Raw genomic sequence first — 18,903 nt, 5'->3', positions numbered from 1 at the left:
TCCAATGCATGAAAGTGAACAATGAAAGTGAAGTCGCTCAGTCGTGTCTGACTCTTCGCAACCCCATGGACTGCAGCCTACCAGGCTCCTCCGTCCATGGGATTTTCCAGGCAAGAGTACTGGAGTGGGGTGCCATCACCTTCTCTGGAATATATACTAGCAATATATTAATTGTAATATCTTTATGCTATCATATCAGAGAAAGTACTGTATAACATTATAGTGCTAGTTAGAAAATGAGAAACTAAGGTGAATATCCTAAATTTACCATTTATATAATGCCTTGATATACTGGTTGGAAACAAACAAAAAAAACAAACCCCAAAATCCTTGGATATAAATGTATAAGTTCAAATAATATAATTTTCAATTACTGCCTTGCTAAGTTAGAAAGTTGTAGCTACTGAAATTTGTAACACCAAAAATATTAAAAATACTATTTTCAACTAGTGAAAAAGAATATGTAAGACAACTCAGAAAATTAAAGCTTGAATAACTGGCCCCAATTTTTCATCATTAAGGGATGCCTTCTATGATTCTCTACCTTTACAGGCTCCATCTGAAACACTTCTATCAAACTTCATTTATTAGTAACTGCTATTCCCAATAAATTAATGTCTAGAGTTTCCTTTTTTAAAAACTTCTAGAGCTTCTGATCAAAATGAAATAACCCATGTTGCCACAATACACCCAAAAAATTGCAGCAAAAAGCAAAGAAACCTGGCATTTATGTTACTTTTGGGGCTTCCCTGGTGACTTAGATGGTAAAGAATCTGCCTGCAATGCAGGAGACCCAGGTTCAATCCCTGGGTCAGGAAGATCCCCTGGAGAAAGCAATGGCTACCCACTCTAATATTCCTCTTTGCCAGCCAACTGAGATCCAGGATTGGTACTCACTAAAGTATCTTCAAAGACCCCTTTCTGTCCAATAAGCCAGAGTCTAGCGATTCTATGATATTAATAAAAAATGTAAGTACTTTGATAACTAGTTAAATAAATTATGCTTTTATAAATAAAATATCACAAAGACCCAAGTATTTGGCAAAACTTAGGGAAAAAGTATAATCACAGGCCATGAAAAGAACAAGGATTTAAGTGTCTATTGCTGGCATCAAAATATTTACTGTTCAGTCTCAAGAATCAAGAAGTAGCTTAGGTTACTGACAGAGCAAGCCAAGAAATCCTCAGATTATGTTCTAAAATCCCAAATAAGAATTAAAAGTATCCATCAATTTAGATATGAATATTAACTACTGTTAATTAACTGTTCTCTATAACAAGAATAATGAGTTGGTGCACTAACAAATAATCAGGCATTTTAATCATTCAAAAGGTAGTATGGCTAAAATATTATAGAGGAAGAACTACAGATCAGTCATATGATGGAATGCTATACAATTACAAAAAGAATGAGGTAGACATAGATCTACAGATGTGCTTTACATGGAAAAATGCCTGTATTTTCTTAAAATGACCAATTTGCAAAATTGTGTGCAATACTGTGTACAATATTTCAGCTGTTATTTTAAAAGGCACACATTTTTTTTTATATACCTACATATGCACAGAAATCTGGAGACATACATGAGGAATAAACAGTGCTGCTCCTAGGGAGCAGGATAAACGAAGCTGAGAGTAGTAGAGAACACTTTATCATCCATCTTTCATATTTCTAAAGGCTCATGATATTTTATCTCTGTCAACTCTGTTACCTGTGCTTAAAATCAAATTACACAGTAAAAAAACTCTGGAAGTCAAGGACAGAAATATACTCAACTAATGGTTCACATGAATTCATCAATATGAATCAATATTTTCCAAATGTGTAATGAACTGATTTAAGGACTAAACCCCATTGCCTAGATTTAGCAGACTGTATATCTGTGATATGGCTTAGATTTTTTTGTTAATGGATTCAAACTTGAAATCATAAACTTCTCTGACTCAACAACAAAAATCACTGTTCACCAGTACTTTTCCAGTTTTTTTTTAAGAAGAATAGCTTAAGTTTGCAACTATTTTACATTATTTATTCTTGTTATTAAGCATACTGGGATCAAAACAATACCTACGTTAATTGCATCATAAATAAGTTGAAAGTATTTCTAAGTACTTTATTATAGGGAAGCGACAAAGGAAGAACTGCTTCTGTTATCTTTAGGAGCAAGACTCTAACAGTATTTTAAGAACTGAAGATAAAGGAGACAGCTAAAAAATCATCCATATGCCATTAAGAGTCATTCTTTCATTCATTCAACAAATGATCAACTGTCAGAGAATATGGAGATGATAGGGGCAAATCTGAGCCTTAAATATGATTCTGTAGGCTGGAAAGAACAATTTGAAGCAAAAACACCAAGGGAAACTTTTCAATTACTTATGAGTCAGAAATGTATCCTAAGTTACATTAACTCAGCAATTAAGCAGTAATCTAACAGTAGCCTGGAGAAGGCAATGGCACCCCACTCAAGTACTCTTGCCTGGAAAGTCCCATGGATGGAGGAGTCTGGTGGGCTGCAGTTCATGGGGTCAAGAAGAGTCGGACACGACTGAGCGACTTCACTTTCATTTTTCACTTTCATGCATTGGAGAAGGAAATGGCAACCCACTCCAGTGTTCTTGCCTGGAGCATACCAGGGACTGGGGAGCCTGGTGGGCTGCCGTCTATGGGGTCGCACAGAGTCGGACACGACTGAAGAAACTTAGCAGCAGCAGCAGCAACAGTAGCTTAGAGGAAAAATGCTCTTGGCTTACCAGAAACCAAAGAAATGAGGAAGAGATGGAGGGGACGTTCAAGTTGCCGTTTGTACTGAGGGTCAGATAAGAAAGAAGCTGACATGGTGTAATGGGCAAGTTTCCTTCCTTCTAACGGAGCTCTGCTATGGGAAACTCATTTCTACGTGGTTCAGGTGTATTCTACCCAGGTCTGGCCAATCAGAGTGAATCCCTAATCACAGACTAGTTGGTGAATAGCATGGAGCCCGGGGTTGCTCCTCTCCAGGACTTCTTTGCTGTATGTGTATGGAAGGGAGGATGGGGAGGAACCCAGGAGGCAGGAGGGAATCAGAGGTCCCAACCATCCTACTGAGTCATGGGATTGGGTCATGTCCTAACTGAGATCAACGAGCGAGGGCAAAGGGGTCAATCTGAGATAGCGACAGGACCAACGTTCAAGACAGTATCCTGTTCACCACCTCCAGCACCGCATACTTTTTGGAAAAGGTAAAACGTATGTAAACCATGTAGACCATAGAATACGGCATTTGCTGAAAATTTATCTGGAAGAATAACAATTGGTTATCCTTGAAAAGCTGCACTTTTGAAACTCTTTTTTAATACTGTTTGAATATTGTATGGTAGGTAAATAGTACGTGGGAAGGAAAAAAGTTTTAAATGCTTTTTTATTATGATGCAAACTGCTAAAACACCTTGTTAATGTTACATCATGCTTATAAAATAAAAAACATTACACAGAATACAAGGATTTTTATTTGAAATAGATGCTATTTCTCAAAAATCAAATTAAAGTTAATTTTTTTCCCCTTACGGTCTTTTTCATGGTCCACAAGTATAAAATAAAGGTATTTTTCTAAAAGTTTGATTCAGGTCCTTTCCCCAGGCATAAATACACTCCTTTAAACTACACATCATTAACAGAAGTGCTCTAGGTACCAGGTCTATGTGCCAAAACAAGCAGCAGACAGCACAATAATCTAAGCAGAGTTCAACGACGACACTTTAAGCTGTCAACCTTAGTAATCCTCCGGCAAATAAATGTGCTACATTTTATTTAGTCCATGAAGTAATTTACACACTCAATGAAACAGAAGCTTCTTCTGTGAAAGGAAAAAGCCCCAAATCCCAAATTTCCATGACTTACCAGTGATGCTGATAATTCAGTAACATGCTTTTTTTCAAGAATTCTAACTTTTGTTTGTCTTCAGCTTTCTCTGTATGGTATGTTTTTGTACAAACAAGCTTACACGTCTCCTCCTTCTTAAATGTAAACTGTATTAAAAATAAAGTGGAAAGCAAATTAAAATAACCAGGTCCTTCACACCTATAACATAGAGTAAAAGCAAACCATTCTCATTAAGAGCATTAATATTGATAATAAACATAAAAGCTCCTCATAGCTCAATCACATTTAAATTTCATTCTTACTGTTTCTCTAAAAACCTGTCATCAATATTTCTTTTGAAAATAAGTTTTTATCTTTGATAATTCCAACTTACCGATTTTTAAATGTAAATGAGCCCTCAGAGAGGAAAAAACCCACATGGAGAACAAAACAACACCTGTCTCTCCATAGTAACGTCTCCTACGGCTTTCAAGTAATAAACAGACAAGTTTTTATGTCTGTATATTCATTCAGTGGGTATTTGTTAAGTGCCTCCTATGCACCAGGTGATGGGCGGTTCAGCAGTGAACAACAGACTGTGATGACATGAGAAAAAGCCAAATCTGGCTATCCAGAATCAGTATAAACGTGATTCTTTTTACTCACAACTGAAAAGACTGTCCATTTTCAAGATGTCATGAATAATGAAGTTCAAACAAAAATTGACAATTTTTTAAAACAAAGTTTAAAAACTAAGTAAGGAGTCCTCCAACTCTGGGGTTGAGGACTTATTTGAGAGCATGAACACATACACACGTATTATTCACAACATATTATATCATATAGGCTTACTTTACCAGGGGCTACTTAGGTCTTAATTTAACAAATCTATTTCCAAGTTTTTAGGACTCTGCTTTTGCTGCTTTTTTCACCCCACCCCCGGGTAGTCACAGAGTTCACTCCCTTAACTTGCTTCAAGTCTTTTGCTCAAATGTCACATTCTCAGGTGAGACTTTCTCTGGCCTATTTAAAATTGCAAATTCTAAAAAAAATAAATAAATAAAATTGCAAATTCTCCATCCACCTTCTTCCTTGATTCATCTTCAACAGTTCTTTCATCAGCAACAGACACGCTATGTATTTCAGCAATTCGTTTCTTTCTCCCCATCAGAACACAAGATCTACAAGGACCGAGATTTCTCTCTCGTTCACACCTAACTCAGTGCCCAGCATGTGAAAGGCATCAGCGGCTGTGTTAACTGAGTGAATGCGAGTGGTCAGATGTGAGACTTTCTGATCCTATGATAGGTAGCTCCAGCTTCACCTAATGCATAAGATGTCCTGCACTGTTTCTTCCTGACCTCAACAGAAGTCATAGATAAAAGACGGCAAAGCAAGTTTGGGGTTTGTTCTGTTGCTGGCTGTTACCACTGCTCTTACTACAGATCTAAAATAAGGCAAAATTCTTTGAAAATAATGGATAAAGAATCAATACTGAAATCAATACTGAAAAATATGTCAATACATTTATGGTTGGCTTGGGGGGAAAATACCTGATATTTTAGTCTATGTTTCTGTTAACCTATGCCTAGATCTTAAGAAATGCCTGCTCTGTCTCTTTAAGAAAAAATTTGAAAAAAAAAAAAAAAGAAAAAGAAAAAATTTGTTTTAGCACAAATCTTGATCCTAAAAAATTCTAGAAAACTTATAGAAAATGTTAGGTGCATATTCTTTCTCCATTTTAGAATGCTCCTTCTGTTCTTCTATTTTACCTCAACTCCTAGGACAAAATTAAACCTGAAAAGCATTAGGCCTAAAAGAAGGATTTTTTGCATAAGCCAAGGCACAGTCTTTATATACAAAGAACCCTGAGTAGAATCCTACTAAAGAAGTAATCTGCCTTTAAAGTCTGCACCAAAGGGAACAAAACTTCTCTATGGACCTCAATATTCTACTGTTTACTGTCAGAGACTCTGGCTGCCCTTCAAGTTCACTGACGGTGTTACTTACTGATGCTCTTCCCACCTTCCATCATTTCCCAAGGTCAAGGCATATAAACAGAAAGATGGGGCTGAGAGACTAAGGGAGGATTTTCAGGCAGTTATACAATTTATATAAAACCACTCTCTGCTATAAAAAGAATGTGACAATTCCCAAAGTAATCTCAACATACTCACAGCAGGGAAATGTCACACAGTTAGTGTGCTTGCCCCATTCACTATCGCTCATGTCCATATATTCTGAGTTCCTTATTTCCTAGTGACTTCATCTCATCAGGCATTCAAATCTGTCTGAAAAAATTTTTAATTTCTGGCATCTTTGCAGTAGAAAATCTCAAAATATTTTAAGATGACATACTCATGGTCGAAAACTATCAACCTGCAGTGAATTAAACTTGTACAATTATATGTGTTCCTCTCAGTGCTGCATAGTGTTGGGGTAAGAGGTTAGTGGGACTAATCTAGGCATGAGGATTTGCTGGACAGATGCTCAATGTAGTAACTGCCAAGGGAGATGGATGGTGGTGCTCAGTGAGCAAACAAGGAAGGAAGCTAATCATGGAAAGAAGGGACACCAAGAGAGGAAGCTGTGAGGCTGGGGGATTAAAACCCGGGGTCAAGTTACAGCCAGTAACATGCGTGTGCTCAGCACGCACAGACGCCCAAGCAGAAAGTTAAAGAAAAATGCACAGTGCAGAACAGTATTTTAAAACATAAATACACACATTTAATTCTATTTATATGTGCTCGCAAAAATGGAATATTTCAGGAAAGGTTAACAAGAAACTGTGATGTGGAACACGGGCAGAAGAGAGGAGAGAAACTTACTTTTCATTTTATATTCTTTGTACCATTTAGCTTTGTATATGGTGATATATTATTATTATAAATGAGTTTAATTTTTCTAAAAGAGCTCCATTATACCTTGTGCAGCAGGAGAGCAGATACATATATATAAACTGAACAGGGGACTGTGAATTCAGAATGATAATAGGCTTAAAAGATAACAAATTTAAAAGGCAGACTAATTCTGGATGATGATGAAGTACATACACAGAAGAGAATATCTTATATTGTCCTTATAGCTTGGTTTAACTGAAGTCCTAAAAATGCATCAAAGATGTACCTCAAATATACCTTCACTGGTCAAAATAGAATTGTTCACTTCCCCACAAGCCAATGGGAAAGCTGAAGCAGTGCTCTAAGAGCTAACAGGGAAAATCTAGGAATACTGTTCCCAAAGAGGAGGAGGGTAGTATGGAGAATCATGACTGAAGCGGGATTCTGGATCCCTCTGCAAAGTGAGCCAGGGGGTCTGAGCACTCTTATCATTGACAATACTGACTGGAGGAATGTTCCCTAGGACAAACTTACTCATGACATATTGTGAAAGGGGAAGGATCTTTTTAAACTGTGACTTTAGAAGTTATTTCTGGATGCAAAAGAGAAATGAATTCCTTCTTAGTAAATTACCACAGGCTTTTCTGTAAGGGGGGGAGGGGGAAAGATGCATCTAAATGACGTTTATATAACACTGTATACAAACCTTATACGGTGATGGTTCAATTCTTTCCCCAAATAATACCTGACCCAGATTTTCAGATGGCCGTTTTCCTTCTGATGCTTGGCAAAAATCAAACCTGCAGACAAGAATATTTAAGCTTTTAAGTGAAAAAGGAAGCAATGAGATACCAAACCCCTAGCCAGCCTAGAGGACAGATTAGGTACTATCACTCCAGCAGCTCTAGTAGATGAATAAGAAATATATTCCTACTCCAAGTTCCATGTACCACATCTCCTCAAAACAAAACAAAAATCGGAAAATTATGCCTTATAACACTTTGATTTTCAAATAATACTTTTATTAAGATATAAATGATAGAATTTTAAAAATTGACACAGTACAATTTATTATTATTCATTCCAATGATAAAATTATTTACATCCTATTCTTCAGGGGAATTCTGCATAACTTACCTCCCCTTGTTATCTTTCTAATCCAGATATTCACTTAATGACCTTTCAAGATGTGTCAAATTTACATTTACATCTGTCAAATTTACCTGTCTCATCATGGCCAACATGAAAAGCATGGCCAGACAGACCCTCTGAGAAAACAAGAGTCATGCAGAAGCCATGACCAGTCAGCTAAAAGCTTTTCTCTATAATTTCCTGATATTACTAATCATATTTGTTTGAACATTACAGCCAAATTTCAGCCCTGCTATAGAACAGTAAAGGGCAGTACTGTGTTCACTACGGTTGAGACCAGCACAATGACTACAGACTAGTTAGAGCCGTAAGAGGAAGATGAATCTGGAGTGATAAAAACTAGAGCTAGGAAGTCCCCTAATGAAGATTTTCCATCTACTGGATGTAAGAGATCCACTGAGTTTTCCCAAGAATATTCACAAAAATTTAAGGAGAGAGATTTGTTTACTTAACAAAAACTAGGAAAAAAGTCTCCAACAGTTACATAAATTGTGGTCCATTCGCTCATGAACTCTGTATCCTCCTCTTATCCATGTTTAAGATTACAAATTCTCATAGGATTATCTTAAATTTTTGTGTATTTTTCTACAGTAAACATTTTTTTTCAAAACTTAGATAATGCAGAAATTTAGAAGCCAACGAAAATTCAGAAACTGTATTTTACACCCAATATGGTACACAGTGCTCAAATTTAAAAAAAAAAAGTATATTTATGCAGAATTTTTTATAATATCCCAAAAATGGAAATAATGAAATGTTCATAAACAGAGAATTAGTGAAACAAAGCATAAATAGACTTCACACGATCTCTAAAAAGGGATAATAAACAGCTACTAAAAAGACTGAGGCAGCTGGGTATTAACATAGAAAAGTTGTCCACAATAGATTCAGTGAGAAAAACAAGGTGCAAATAAAATATATAAACCTACTTTTATTTAAAACAAAAATGTGTCAGGTACATTAGAATATGCAGAGAAAAAAATGCAGGGGGCAGACAACAAAGCAGTTTTTCCTGGGGACTGATTATGTGGGACACAAGGATTTTGATTAAAACTATGTGGGTTTTTTAATAATCAAAAAAATTAAAGAAAGCAAGATGGCTATTTGTCCATCAGGTAAAAAGGAAGTCCACGGTCCACAGTTTCAGTTGGTGTTGCAAAGCAACATCAAGAGACCACATCCCACGTTGTAAACCTACTTCAGAAATAAAGAATACCCCCTTTAAAAATGTTTTCAGGCCCTGTACATTTTTAAAATGCGTGTGAACTTACCACTAACTGTGGAAAAGTAAAGTTCTAAATGCATAAAATCCTGATGAGACACAAAATTTCGTATGAAAACCAAGCCGAGAAACTTACGCTGTATATTCATAAGGAAGAACAGATTCCACTGAGTCAAGCCTGTTCACGAATAGTTCTATTTCAGCCTGAAAATGAGAAAATACAGAATGAGAATATAAGCAACTGGAGACCAAAACTTAGGTCATGCCTAGAACTGAAAAGGAATTTGACTTTTGAAATGTGAAATTTTATGATATCCAACTCACTTTAAAGAGTTCTCTTATAAATCCATGCACTGAGTAGATTTATATGCATTTAAATTACAACGAAATAATTCTGAGCGCCAAAGAATTGATGCTTTTCAACTGTGGTGTTGGAGAAGACTCTTGAGAGTCCCTTGGACTGCAAAGGGATCAAACCAGTCAATCCTAAAGAAAATCAGTCCTGAATATTCATTGGACAGACTGATGCTGAAGCTCCAATACTTTGGCCACCTAATGCGAAGGACTGCCTCATTGAAAAAGACCCTGATGCTGGGAAAGATTGAAGGCAGGAGGAGGAGGAGACGACAGAGGATGAGATGGTTGGAGGGCATCACCAACTCGACGGACATGAGTTGAAGCAAGCTCTGGGAGTTGGTGATGGACAGGGAAGCCTGGCGTGCTGTAGCCCATGGGGTCGCAAAGAGTTGGACATGACTGAGTGACTGAGTGACTGAACTGTCTGGCTAGTTTTCAGCTGCAAATGTCTCCAATATTTTCTAAATGTTTTCAATATGTTCTAAAATTTTCTAACAAATGTAATAAGACATTTAAAATAAATCATTCACCACATCTATATAGATTGTTTTTTTTTAAATCTGGTTTTCATGTCCAGTTTCATTCTGTAGCAAAGATAATTTTTAAACAATTAAAAAAAAAAAAACATTCTCACAGCATTCAAGCATTGAAAAAATGTTGTCAGCAAGAAGAAAAAGAGAAATGGACGCAGCCAAGAAATATTTTGAAAATAAATTTGACAGGACTTTGATTGCTGTGTGTGTGAGAGAGAGAAAGAGAGAGTAAAGATAAGAGTTTAAAAATGTCTTAAGTTTAAAGACCAGAGACAAATTACTTGTCCAAGTTTCTGATTTGGACAAGTTAAAAAAAAAGGACACCGGAAGAGGATTAGGTCTGGGGGAAGAGATCATGAGTTTGCCTTTAGATATGTTTTGTTTGAAGTGCCTTTGAGATATCTAAGTGTAGGAGGATAAACAGTCATGGCATTTATTTTTAAAAATCTGAAGATATGAATTTGAGACACATTTTTAACTAAGCTGAGATACTACTAAACTTGGGCCAAAAAATTGCAAAAGCTATATATAACATCTGTGGATCTTTGAAATGTGAAGTGGTTATAGCCTTTTAAAAAGCAAAATATTAATACATAAAATCTTCCACCCACCACTCCTACTTATGAGAACTTACCCCCTAGAAATAAAATCAACCATGCACAAGAGACCATATATAAGAATGTATATTGCAGACTTGTCCACTAAAAAACTAGACACATATCACAGTATGCCTATTGATAGAAAATTAGCTATTAAACATCATCGGACTATTAAAGAAATAAAAAGAAATGCCAGGTAGGTTAACAAATTTTCAGATCAACTGTCCTAGAAATACAATCTCATGCTCTTAAGCAGACAGCAGATGGACAACGACAGCATGGTTTAGCTTTGGAGGACAGCTTTAAAGGATCAACTTGAGAATGCTAACTACAAAGGCAGTAACAGAGAAGAAATTCATGAAGACCAAATAAAGTTTAACAACAGGGCAGAAACAGCAAAGCTGAATGAACTTCCTAGGAAACCTGGGCTAACTTAAAGCCACGCCTGCCTACTGAAGCTCCCTGAATTTCTCCAAGGCATATCTTAAGTTCCATAGAACCCCACATACCCCTCTCCCAATAGTGTGGCTCACTGTTACTCAGGACAGAATTCTTCAGTTGAAAATGTCAGTAAGTAAATTGTGCTCTGAAGTACTTTTGGTGCTAATCAAAAACAAACAAACAGGAGCTGTTTACCTGTATTTTATAGGCTCAGATCACTATGGCTGCCTCTCTGACCATGAGGCTACCTGCAAGTGCATAAAGCCACATCTCCCATTTTGATCTCATTTACTAGCGCTGTCAGCAGTCCTCTATACCTGTCAAAACCCCAAAAGTGAGACAAGATGTTCAATGTACAAAAACTAATACACTATCATTGAAAAAATACCAAAACAGTGGGCAAGAGTAGACCTCTGGGGCCTCTTTGCCTGGGTTCAAATTCCAGGCTCCACTATTTATCCTTGATTAAATTATTTAACATCTCAGTTTCCTCATGGGTGCTTCAGTTTCTTTATCTGCAAAATGGGGATAATAGTTATTTCTCTCACAGAGGTATAAGGATTTAACATTTATAAAGTACGTCAAACAGTGCCTAATACATGAAGTGCCATGAATCTGTTATATTAAAAAAACCAAATAAATGTAATGATACTCAGAATATGGAAGCCCAAACTACACTGCACACCCACTAAAATGCTCTTCCAGTATTCATGATCAACAATGGAAGACATCAGCCTCTGAACACAGTACTGGAACAGTAGCACATAAACCCCCTAAAACTGTACTCAAATAAAATGACAACTCAATGGCAACACTGTCTCAAACACAAAAAAAGGTTAACTGTCTCCTTGTGTAAAATATTCAAGAATGTATCACTGGTCATTTTGGCTAAGAAGACAATTAGGGCATGATATTTTAACCTTACAGATTCAGTAATTATCACAAATATTTGTAACTGTTTTGAAGGCAAAATTTCCAGATGACAGCTTACTCTGCCAAAATAATTTTCACTAATTGTAAGGGGGTCAACACTGCTTCATAGCAGATATACCAGAATACTTCATAGGTACACCAGAATCCAAGCACTCACTTAATATTATCTTATGAGAAATAAAAGCTCCTAAAAAGTTAATCCAGTTCACATCTTTACATTTCTTTCCAGGAAGGAATGTAGCTACTGTATTCTATACAACTTTTTATGTTTTGAGTCTCAAAATCCCCAGAGCCACATTTTCATCACAGAAGCTAACTTCCTTGTGCTACGATTAAGTACACTCCTTACTCTCGACCTTGTTCAGTACAAAGTGATTAAAAACACAGACTCTGAAGCCAGGCTGCCTGGGTTTAAATCCTGACTCTGACATTTACTAGCTGTGGATCCTGGACAAGTTGTTTCACTTCCCAGGGCCCTGGTTTTTTCATTTGTAGAATGAAGGTAATACTCTCTGCTACAAGTGGTTTCTGAGAAGATTCAAGAACAGAGCCTGTCACAGAGTACTATGTAAGTATTATCAAGCAGCAATGTCCAAGAGACTTTAAGCAATGATGAAAACAGCCTTATTCGCACTGTCAAATTCAGTAGGTACCAGTCACACAAGACCATCGGTCAGTCACTTGAAATGTGGTCAGTGCAGCTGAAGATCTGAATTTAAATTTTTATTTAAAATTTTACATTTAAGAGGTCACAGGAGACTAATGGCTTATATATAGGACAGCATGGTAATGGAAAAAAAAATAAAATGTTGCTTAGTACCCTTTATATAGCCTTTAGTCATGACAAACTTTTCTTTACCTGGAAAAATAACTCAAATGTTAGTCTATCCCAGACGCTGGCAAATTTTTTCCCCCAAAGAGCCAGAGAGTAAATATTTTAGGCTTTTCTGGACAGTCTCTGCGATCGTAGTGCAAAAGCAGGCACAAACATTACAGAAGTGAATTAGCCTGGCTGCAGTCCAGTAAAACCATTTATGGGCACTGAAATGTGATTTTCATGTAATTTTCACTCATCTCTAAATATTATTCTTTTAAAAATTTTTTTCTAATCACTTAAAAATGTAAACACAATTCTTAGATCAGGACCCTACAAAACAGAAAGCAAGCTGACTGGACTCCTAGAGTTCAGCCCCGAGCTCTGTTTTCCAGGCAGTTTTCAATGTTCTTTCAATGCCCATCTTTGGAAACCCAAAACAGGGCAAAAGGTTCAGAGATCTGATGCCATTAAAAAAAAAAAAATTAGGACACTGTTGAAGAGCATATAAATTTAGAGTAAAAGTTTTTTCCATTTCCACTTAATGGATGAGGCAAGATATCTTCCTAGTCTATGATGTTCTCTCTGAAGTTTCATGGTACATCTCTTGGCTGTAGGATTATAAGACCGAAGGAAAACCCTATTCTCATTTTCTGACTTCTCTCATCTTTCCTTTGAGTCTTAATCTTTAAAAACGGAAAGGTCTTAATCTTCTGAATTGTCATATCTCCTTGATCATGCCAACTGCTTTTCACAGGACCTTGCCCTACTCTCATATCTTTCTTAAAAGGTGTACCATTGAGAATTATAGGCAGAATTCAAGATACAGACATCAAAGTTTCATATACGTATAGGATGACATTGTTACTTTTCATTAGCCTTTCTGGCCAAAAGCATAAATTCTTCAATGGCACTCTTCATCTCTTTTTTAAGTTTTATAACTGATAGTTTAGAGCTCATCACCTCAAAGATATACTTTTTAACTCTTTTCCTTCAAATATACTTTCTTAACTTACCCATGACCAAATTTACTACTCTTTGTTTCATATAACTTTAAGAGAGCTTCTGGAAGTATATTCCCAGTGGCTTTTTATTACTACAAGAGCTTAAACATTTCACATCTTTCTTTTTGCAAATTTAAGATCCAAATTAGCCTCAGATACTTCTGGAAGTCTGTCTCCCCTTTTACCATTCCCCATGGTTTATTCTCCAAGCCAGGCTTCAACAATACATGAACCGTGAACTTCCAGATGTTCAAGCTGGATTTAGAAAAGGCAGAGGAACCAGAGATCAAATTGCCAACACCTGTTGGATCATCGAAAAAGCAAGAGTTCCAGAAAAACATCTATTTCTGCTTTACTTACTATGCCAAAGCCTTTGACTGTGTGGATCACATCAAACTGTAGAAAATTCTTAAAGAGATGGGAATACCAGACCACCTGACCTGCCTCTTGAGAAATCTGTATGTAGGTCAGGAAGCAACAGTTAGAACTGGACATGGAACAACAGACTGCTTTCCAAATAGGAAAAGGTGTATGTCAAGGCTGTATGTTGTCATCCTGCTTATTTAACTTATATGCAGAGTACATAAAGAGAAACACTGAGCTGGATGAAGCACAAGCTGGAATCAAGACTGCTGGGAGAAATATCAATAACCTCAGATATGCAGATGACACCACCCTTATGGCAGAAAGCGAAGAACTAGAGTCTCTTGATGAAAGTGAAAGTGGAGAGTGAAAAAGTTGGCTTAAAGCTCAACATTCAGAAAATGAAGATCATGGCATCTGGTCCCATCACTTCATGGCAAACAGATGGGTAAACAGTGGAAACAGTGACAGACTTTCTTTTCTTAGGCTCCAAAATCACTGCAGATGGTGACTGCAGCCATGAAATTAAAAGATGCTTACTCCTTGAAAGGAAAGTTATGACCAACCTAGACAGCATATTCAAAAGCAGAGACATTACTTTGCCAACAAAGGTCCATCTAGTCAAGGCTATGGTTTTTCCAGTAGTCATGTACGGATGTGAGAGTTGGACTATAAAGAAAGCTGAGCGCCAAAGAATTGATGCTTTTGAACTGTGGTGTTGGAGAAGACTCTTGTGAGTCCCTTGGACTGCAAGGAGATCCAACCAGTCTATCCTAAAGGCAATCAGTCCTGAATTTTCATTGGAAGGACTGATGCTGAAGCTGAAACTCCAATACTTTGGCTACCTGATCCAAAGAACTGACTCATTTGAAAAGACTGATACTGGGAAAGATCGAAGGTGGGAGGAGAAGGGGACAACAGAGGATGAGATGGTTGGATGGTATCACCGACTCAATGGACATGAGTTTGAGTAAGCTCTGGGAGTTGGTGATGGACAGGGAGGCCTGGCGTGCTGCAGTCCATGGGGTTGCAAAGAATCGGACACAACTGAGTGAATGAACTGAACTGAACTGATGGTTTACTCCCTACTTCACTCCCCTTTAGGAAACCCACAACACTTTAAATTCCAGTTTAACCTTTTAAAAAAACTATCTTGTCACAACTTTAGAAATCAAATTCACTGGCTTCCTCTAAGTCTACTTTAAATCTCTGAATCAAGCTCTAGAAGCCAGGAAAATTTCTCTTCTAGACATCCTGCTAGTCTTCTGTTTATAAAATTTAGCATCATTTAAACTGATTATAACCACACTTACTCCATCTCAGGCTAGAGCCCAAAGACTCACACACTCTCCCTCGTTATTTTCTTAGTTGTACATTACTAGTTTTTATCCATCTCACACTTGGCATTTTGTCTAGTAACAACATCCCATTAAATTTACCTATCAACTTTTCCTTACCTGGTAAAGTAGCTTCGAATTCTACTCCTAATAACAAAAATGTTAACATCACCTAAGAAACATATTTCATTCTTGGTTTATGATTTATAAGGATGTCTACAATTTGTGGAGGGCTGTCCACAAAATTTTCCAAAACAGCAAAAAAAAAAAAAAAATCCTTCCCACAAATCTTTCATCTAAACAAAAACTAACACACAACATACAAATAGAGAACAAAACTTCAGTATGGAGGGAGAATAGAGTTAGACTTCTGGATTCATTTCAAATCCTAGGTCTATTGTTAATAAACATGTGCTTATGGGCAAGTAATTTTGAATGTGAAGAATGAATGATGTAATAATAAAAAAGAAAACAATACAGGTTCATAGTTGTCACACAGTAACTAATAAATTAAATGTCTAATTGGGAGCTCTGGTGGCTCAGCAGCAAAGAACTTGCCTGCCAATTCAGGAGATAGGGGTTCAATCCCTGGGTGACGAAGATCCCCTGGAGAAGGGAATGGCAACCCATTCCAGTATTCTTGCCTGGGAAATCCCATGGACAGTAGGCTAGAGTCCGTGGGGTCACAAAAGAGTTGGACACGACTTAGTGACTAAACTATAACAATAAATGCTTAACTGTAAGCTAAAGATCGCTATTACTGTCTATTATTTAAGAGGAACTGGACCTTCTTCAATCTATATACCTATCAGTGTAGGGATAACCTTGAGGGTTTCTGGGAGAGGCTGTCCCATCTCCCGCTCATTAAAGATACTAAGGACAGTGGCTTCTCATTTACTGTTTATGCCTATTCATTACTCCCTTCTTGGCTATTAGTCTAGGGAAGGGGAAGGTAATAATTATCAAGCACAACTCTCATAATAACCTTACGACCTAGGGATTACTTGCTCTGCTTTAAGACAAAGAAAAAAGTTCAAAAACTGGACTGCTGGTTCAGAAAAGCAAGTAATGAACTGCTGCTACCACTTTTAATTTCTGCTGCTCTCAGTCCTCCATTTTTCTCCTTCTGACACTTTTCCAATTACTTTTACAGGAAAGTTGGTCCATCATTGATATCACCACTAAATTATGGACCTTTCCCTGTCATTTGATGAACTAATCAAACACATCTTGGCTATTCAGTTCCTCTTGGCTATTTTTGTAGCACTTTCATTCATCCTACCTTTTTTACATTGTGAGATTTTGAAAATTTAAGACATCTCATTTAAAACATTCTAAGGGAACTTCCCTTATAGTCCAGTGGTGAAGACCATGGCAGGAGGTGAGAGTTCGATGCCTGGTGGAGGAATTAAGATCCCACGTGCTCTGGGCATGACAAAAGAATGTTTTTTAATTAAAAAAATTAAAAAATAAAGCACAATAAGAACTGTAAATTAAAATGAATGATACCTTTTCACACAGAATATAGCAACTTACAATATATTTGTAAATATGCTACATTTATAACACTCTATTTTAAACACTGACTGTTACAATCAAACAAGGAATCTCAAAAGTATTATAAGTATCATAAAAATAGTATTACTAGATCTTCATAATACGACAGTAGGATAAATGTTAAAAATCACAAGAAAGGAGAAAGGAATTAAGACTGCCAGTGAGTGTATGTGGTTTCATGAAGGGCAAAAGTACGCTACAAACATGACATTTGTCTCTAAAAAATGTTAAGTGCACACATAGATAAAACAAACAGAAGAAAATTTAAACAAACGTTGGTTCTAGAGGGCTAAGCGGTGGATATACTGATCATTATTCTTTCAACTCTTCTGAATTTTGAAAATTGCTGCAGTTAAAAGTTGGAAAAAGAAAAGGCTTTAAAGATAAGAGTGGACTTCAGTCATATTATGAAGTGACAGAAGCCAAATGAAAGCGATAAGAAATAAAGATGAAAGAGTAAAATTTAGTGTGGAAACATGTCAGAAGCAGGAAGGATGACTTCAAAAGAAGTAATAAATTGGGGGAAATACTAAAATTTGCAATGCATGTGAAAACCAAAGAACACTTACAACGACAAATCCTGAAAAACCATGAGAAATTCATTCAATCAACACATTTATTCAAAGCCCATAATGTCCTGTATTAGACACTGTGAATGCTATAATAAAATAAAACGCATGAATGCTTTGCCTTTTAAAGAATTTATAATCCAGGTGTGGGAGAGAGGGCATTCATTGAAGGAAGTAAAAGAAAAAAGTGACAAAGCTATTTACGTGTTCTGGGGGTAGCTACTGGGAGTTAGTTTTCTAAATCTATGGGATTTAGTTTGCTTTTTTATTAAAATGGCAATCGCTATAAGAGAGCAGTATTTGATTAACTTTAGGGTCATTTTTCATTCTAAACATCTTTATTTCGCATCCCTACATTAATTAAATACATTTCCATCTGGAAATTTGCCTTAGAGATCGCCAACTCCTGAAGAGTCTTAAGGTTACTTTCAACATCCCCACTTTCAGACTGCCCCAAGATGAGTTATTACAAGCATGAAAAGTTGTGACAACATAAGAAAGGTACAGAGTAATCCTAAAGCAAGACACAGACAAAACAAGACTGATTACAACACCACCCTAAGAAATCTTTTATGAAAATATTTTTATAGAGAGTTCTATCATCTCCCTTCTAAATCCTTCTCCTCCCAAACGTACAATTTTATTTCTAGTCCCCATCTGCCCATTCCACTTCTGACACCAACTTTGGTTACAACTGCTGTTGCTAAGTCGGTTCAGTCGTGTCTGACTCTGGGCGACCCTACGGGATTCTCTAGGCAAGAATACTGGAGTGGGCTGCTATTTCCTTCTCCTTGGTCACAACTACACCCTACTTTATGGCTTCAAGGTACATCTTGCTATAGGACCGAATTTCCCATTTCCTTGTTCCTTTGTTTTGATTCTGCTTTTACAATTGCCATCACATGTGTCCCATCTTACACCTACTATTGTTTTTCAAGGTAGAGGGAAAGCTCAGGGAAGAAATTTGACTTTGGGGACTTCCCTGGTGGTCCAGTGGTTAAGAATCTGCCTGCCAACGCAGGGGACACAGGTTCGATCCCTGGTCCGGGAAGATTCCACATGCCATGGAGCAACGAAGCCTGTGTGCCACAACTACTGAGCCCGCTTCGCCCTAGAGCCTGTGCTCTGCAAGAGAAGCCACAGCAATGAGAAGCCCATGCACCACAATTTATACAGAGTAGGTCCTGCTCACCACACTAGAGAAAGCCTGAACGCAGCAATGAAGGCTCAGCAAGGCCAAGAAAAGAAAAAAAAAAGGCACTCTGTACAATGATCAATGCAAGTGACAAGTTACAAAAAGATCTGAGATACCAAGGTATGTGTGCACACCCACTAAGTCAT

General features: G+C 37.0%; 1 protein-coding gene across 1 annotated transcript in view; it reads right to left on the bottom strand.

Moving 5' to 3' along the window:
• Positions 1-18,903, bottom strand: part of TM9SF2 (transmembrane 9 superfamily member 2) — a 51,601-nt gene that overhangs the window by 25,387 nt on the left and 7,311 nt on the right. Inside the window, exons 2-4 of the mRNA XM_019971837.2 lie at positions 9,192-9,259; positions 7,388-7,481; positions 3,881-4,008 (exon numbers count right to left, since the gene is read on the bottom strand). Of these exons, the coding sequence (XP_019827396.2) occupies positions 3,881-4,008; positions 7,388-7,481; positions 9,192-9,259 (290 nt within the window). The remainder of the gene's footprint in view (positions 1-3,880; positions 4,009-7,387; positions 7,482-9,191; positions 9,260-18,903) is intronic.

The sequence above is a fragment of the Bos indicus genome, chromosome 12, assembly GCF_029378745.1.
Source record: "Bos indicus isolate NIAB-ARS_2022 breed Sahiwal x Tharparkar chromosome 12, NIAB-ARS_B.indTharparkar_mat_pri_1.0, whole genome shotgun sequence".
In the NCBI taxonomy this organism is placed as follows: Eukaryota; Metazoa; Chordata; class Mammalia; order Artiodactyla; family Bovidae; genus Bos; species Bos indicus.
Note: the sequence above shows the minus strand (reverse complement) of the source record. Positions and strands in the feature narration are given on the sequence as shown.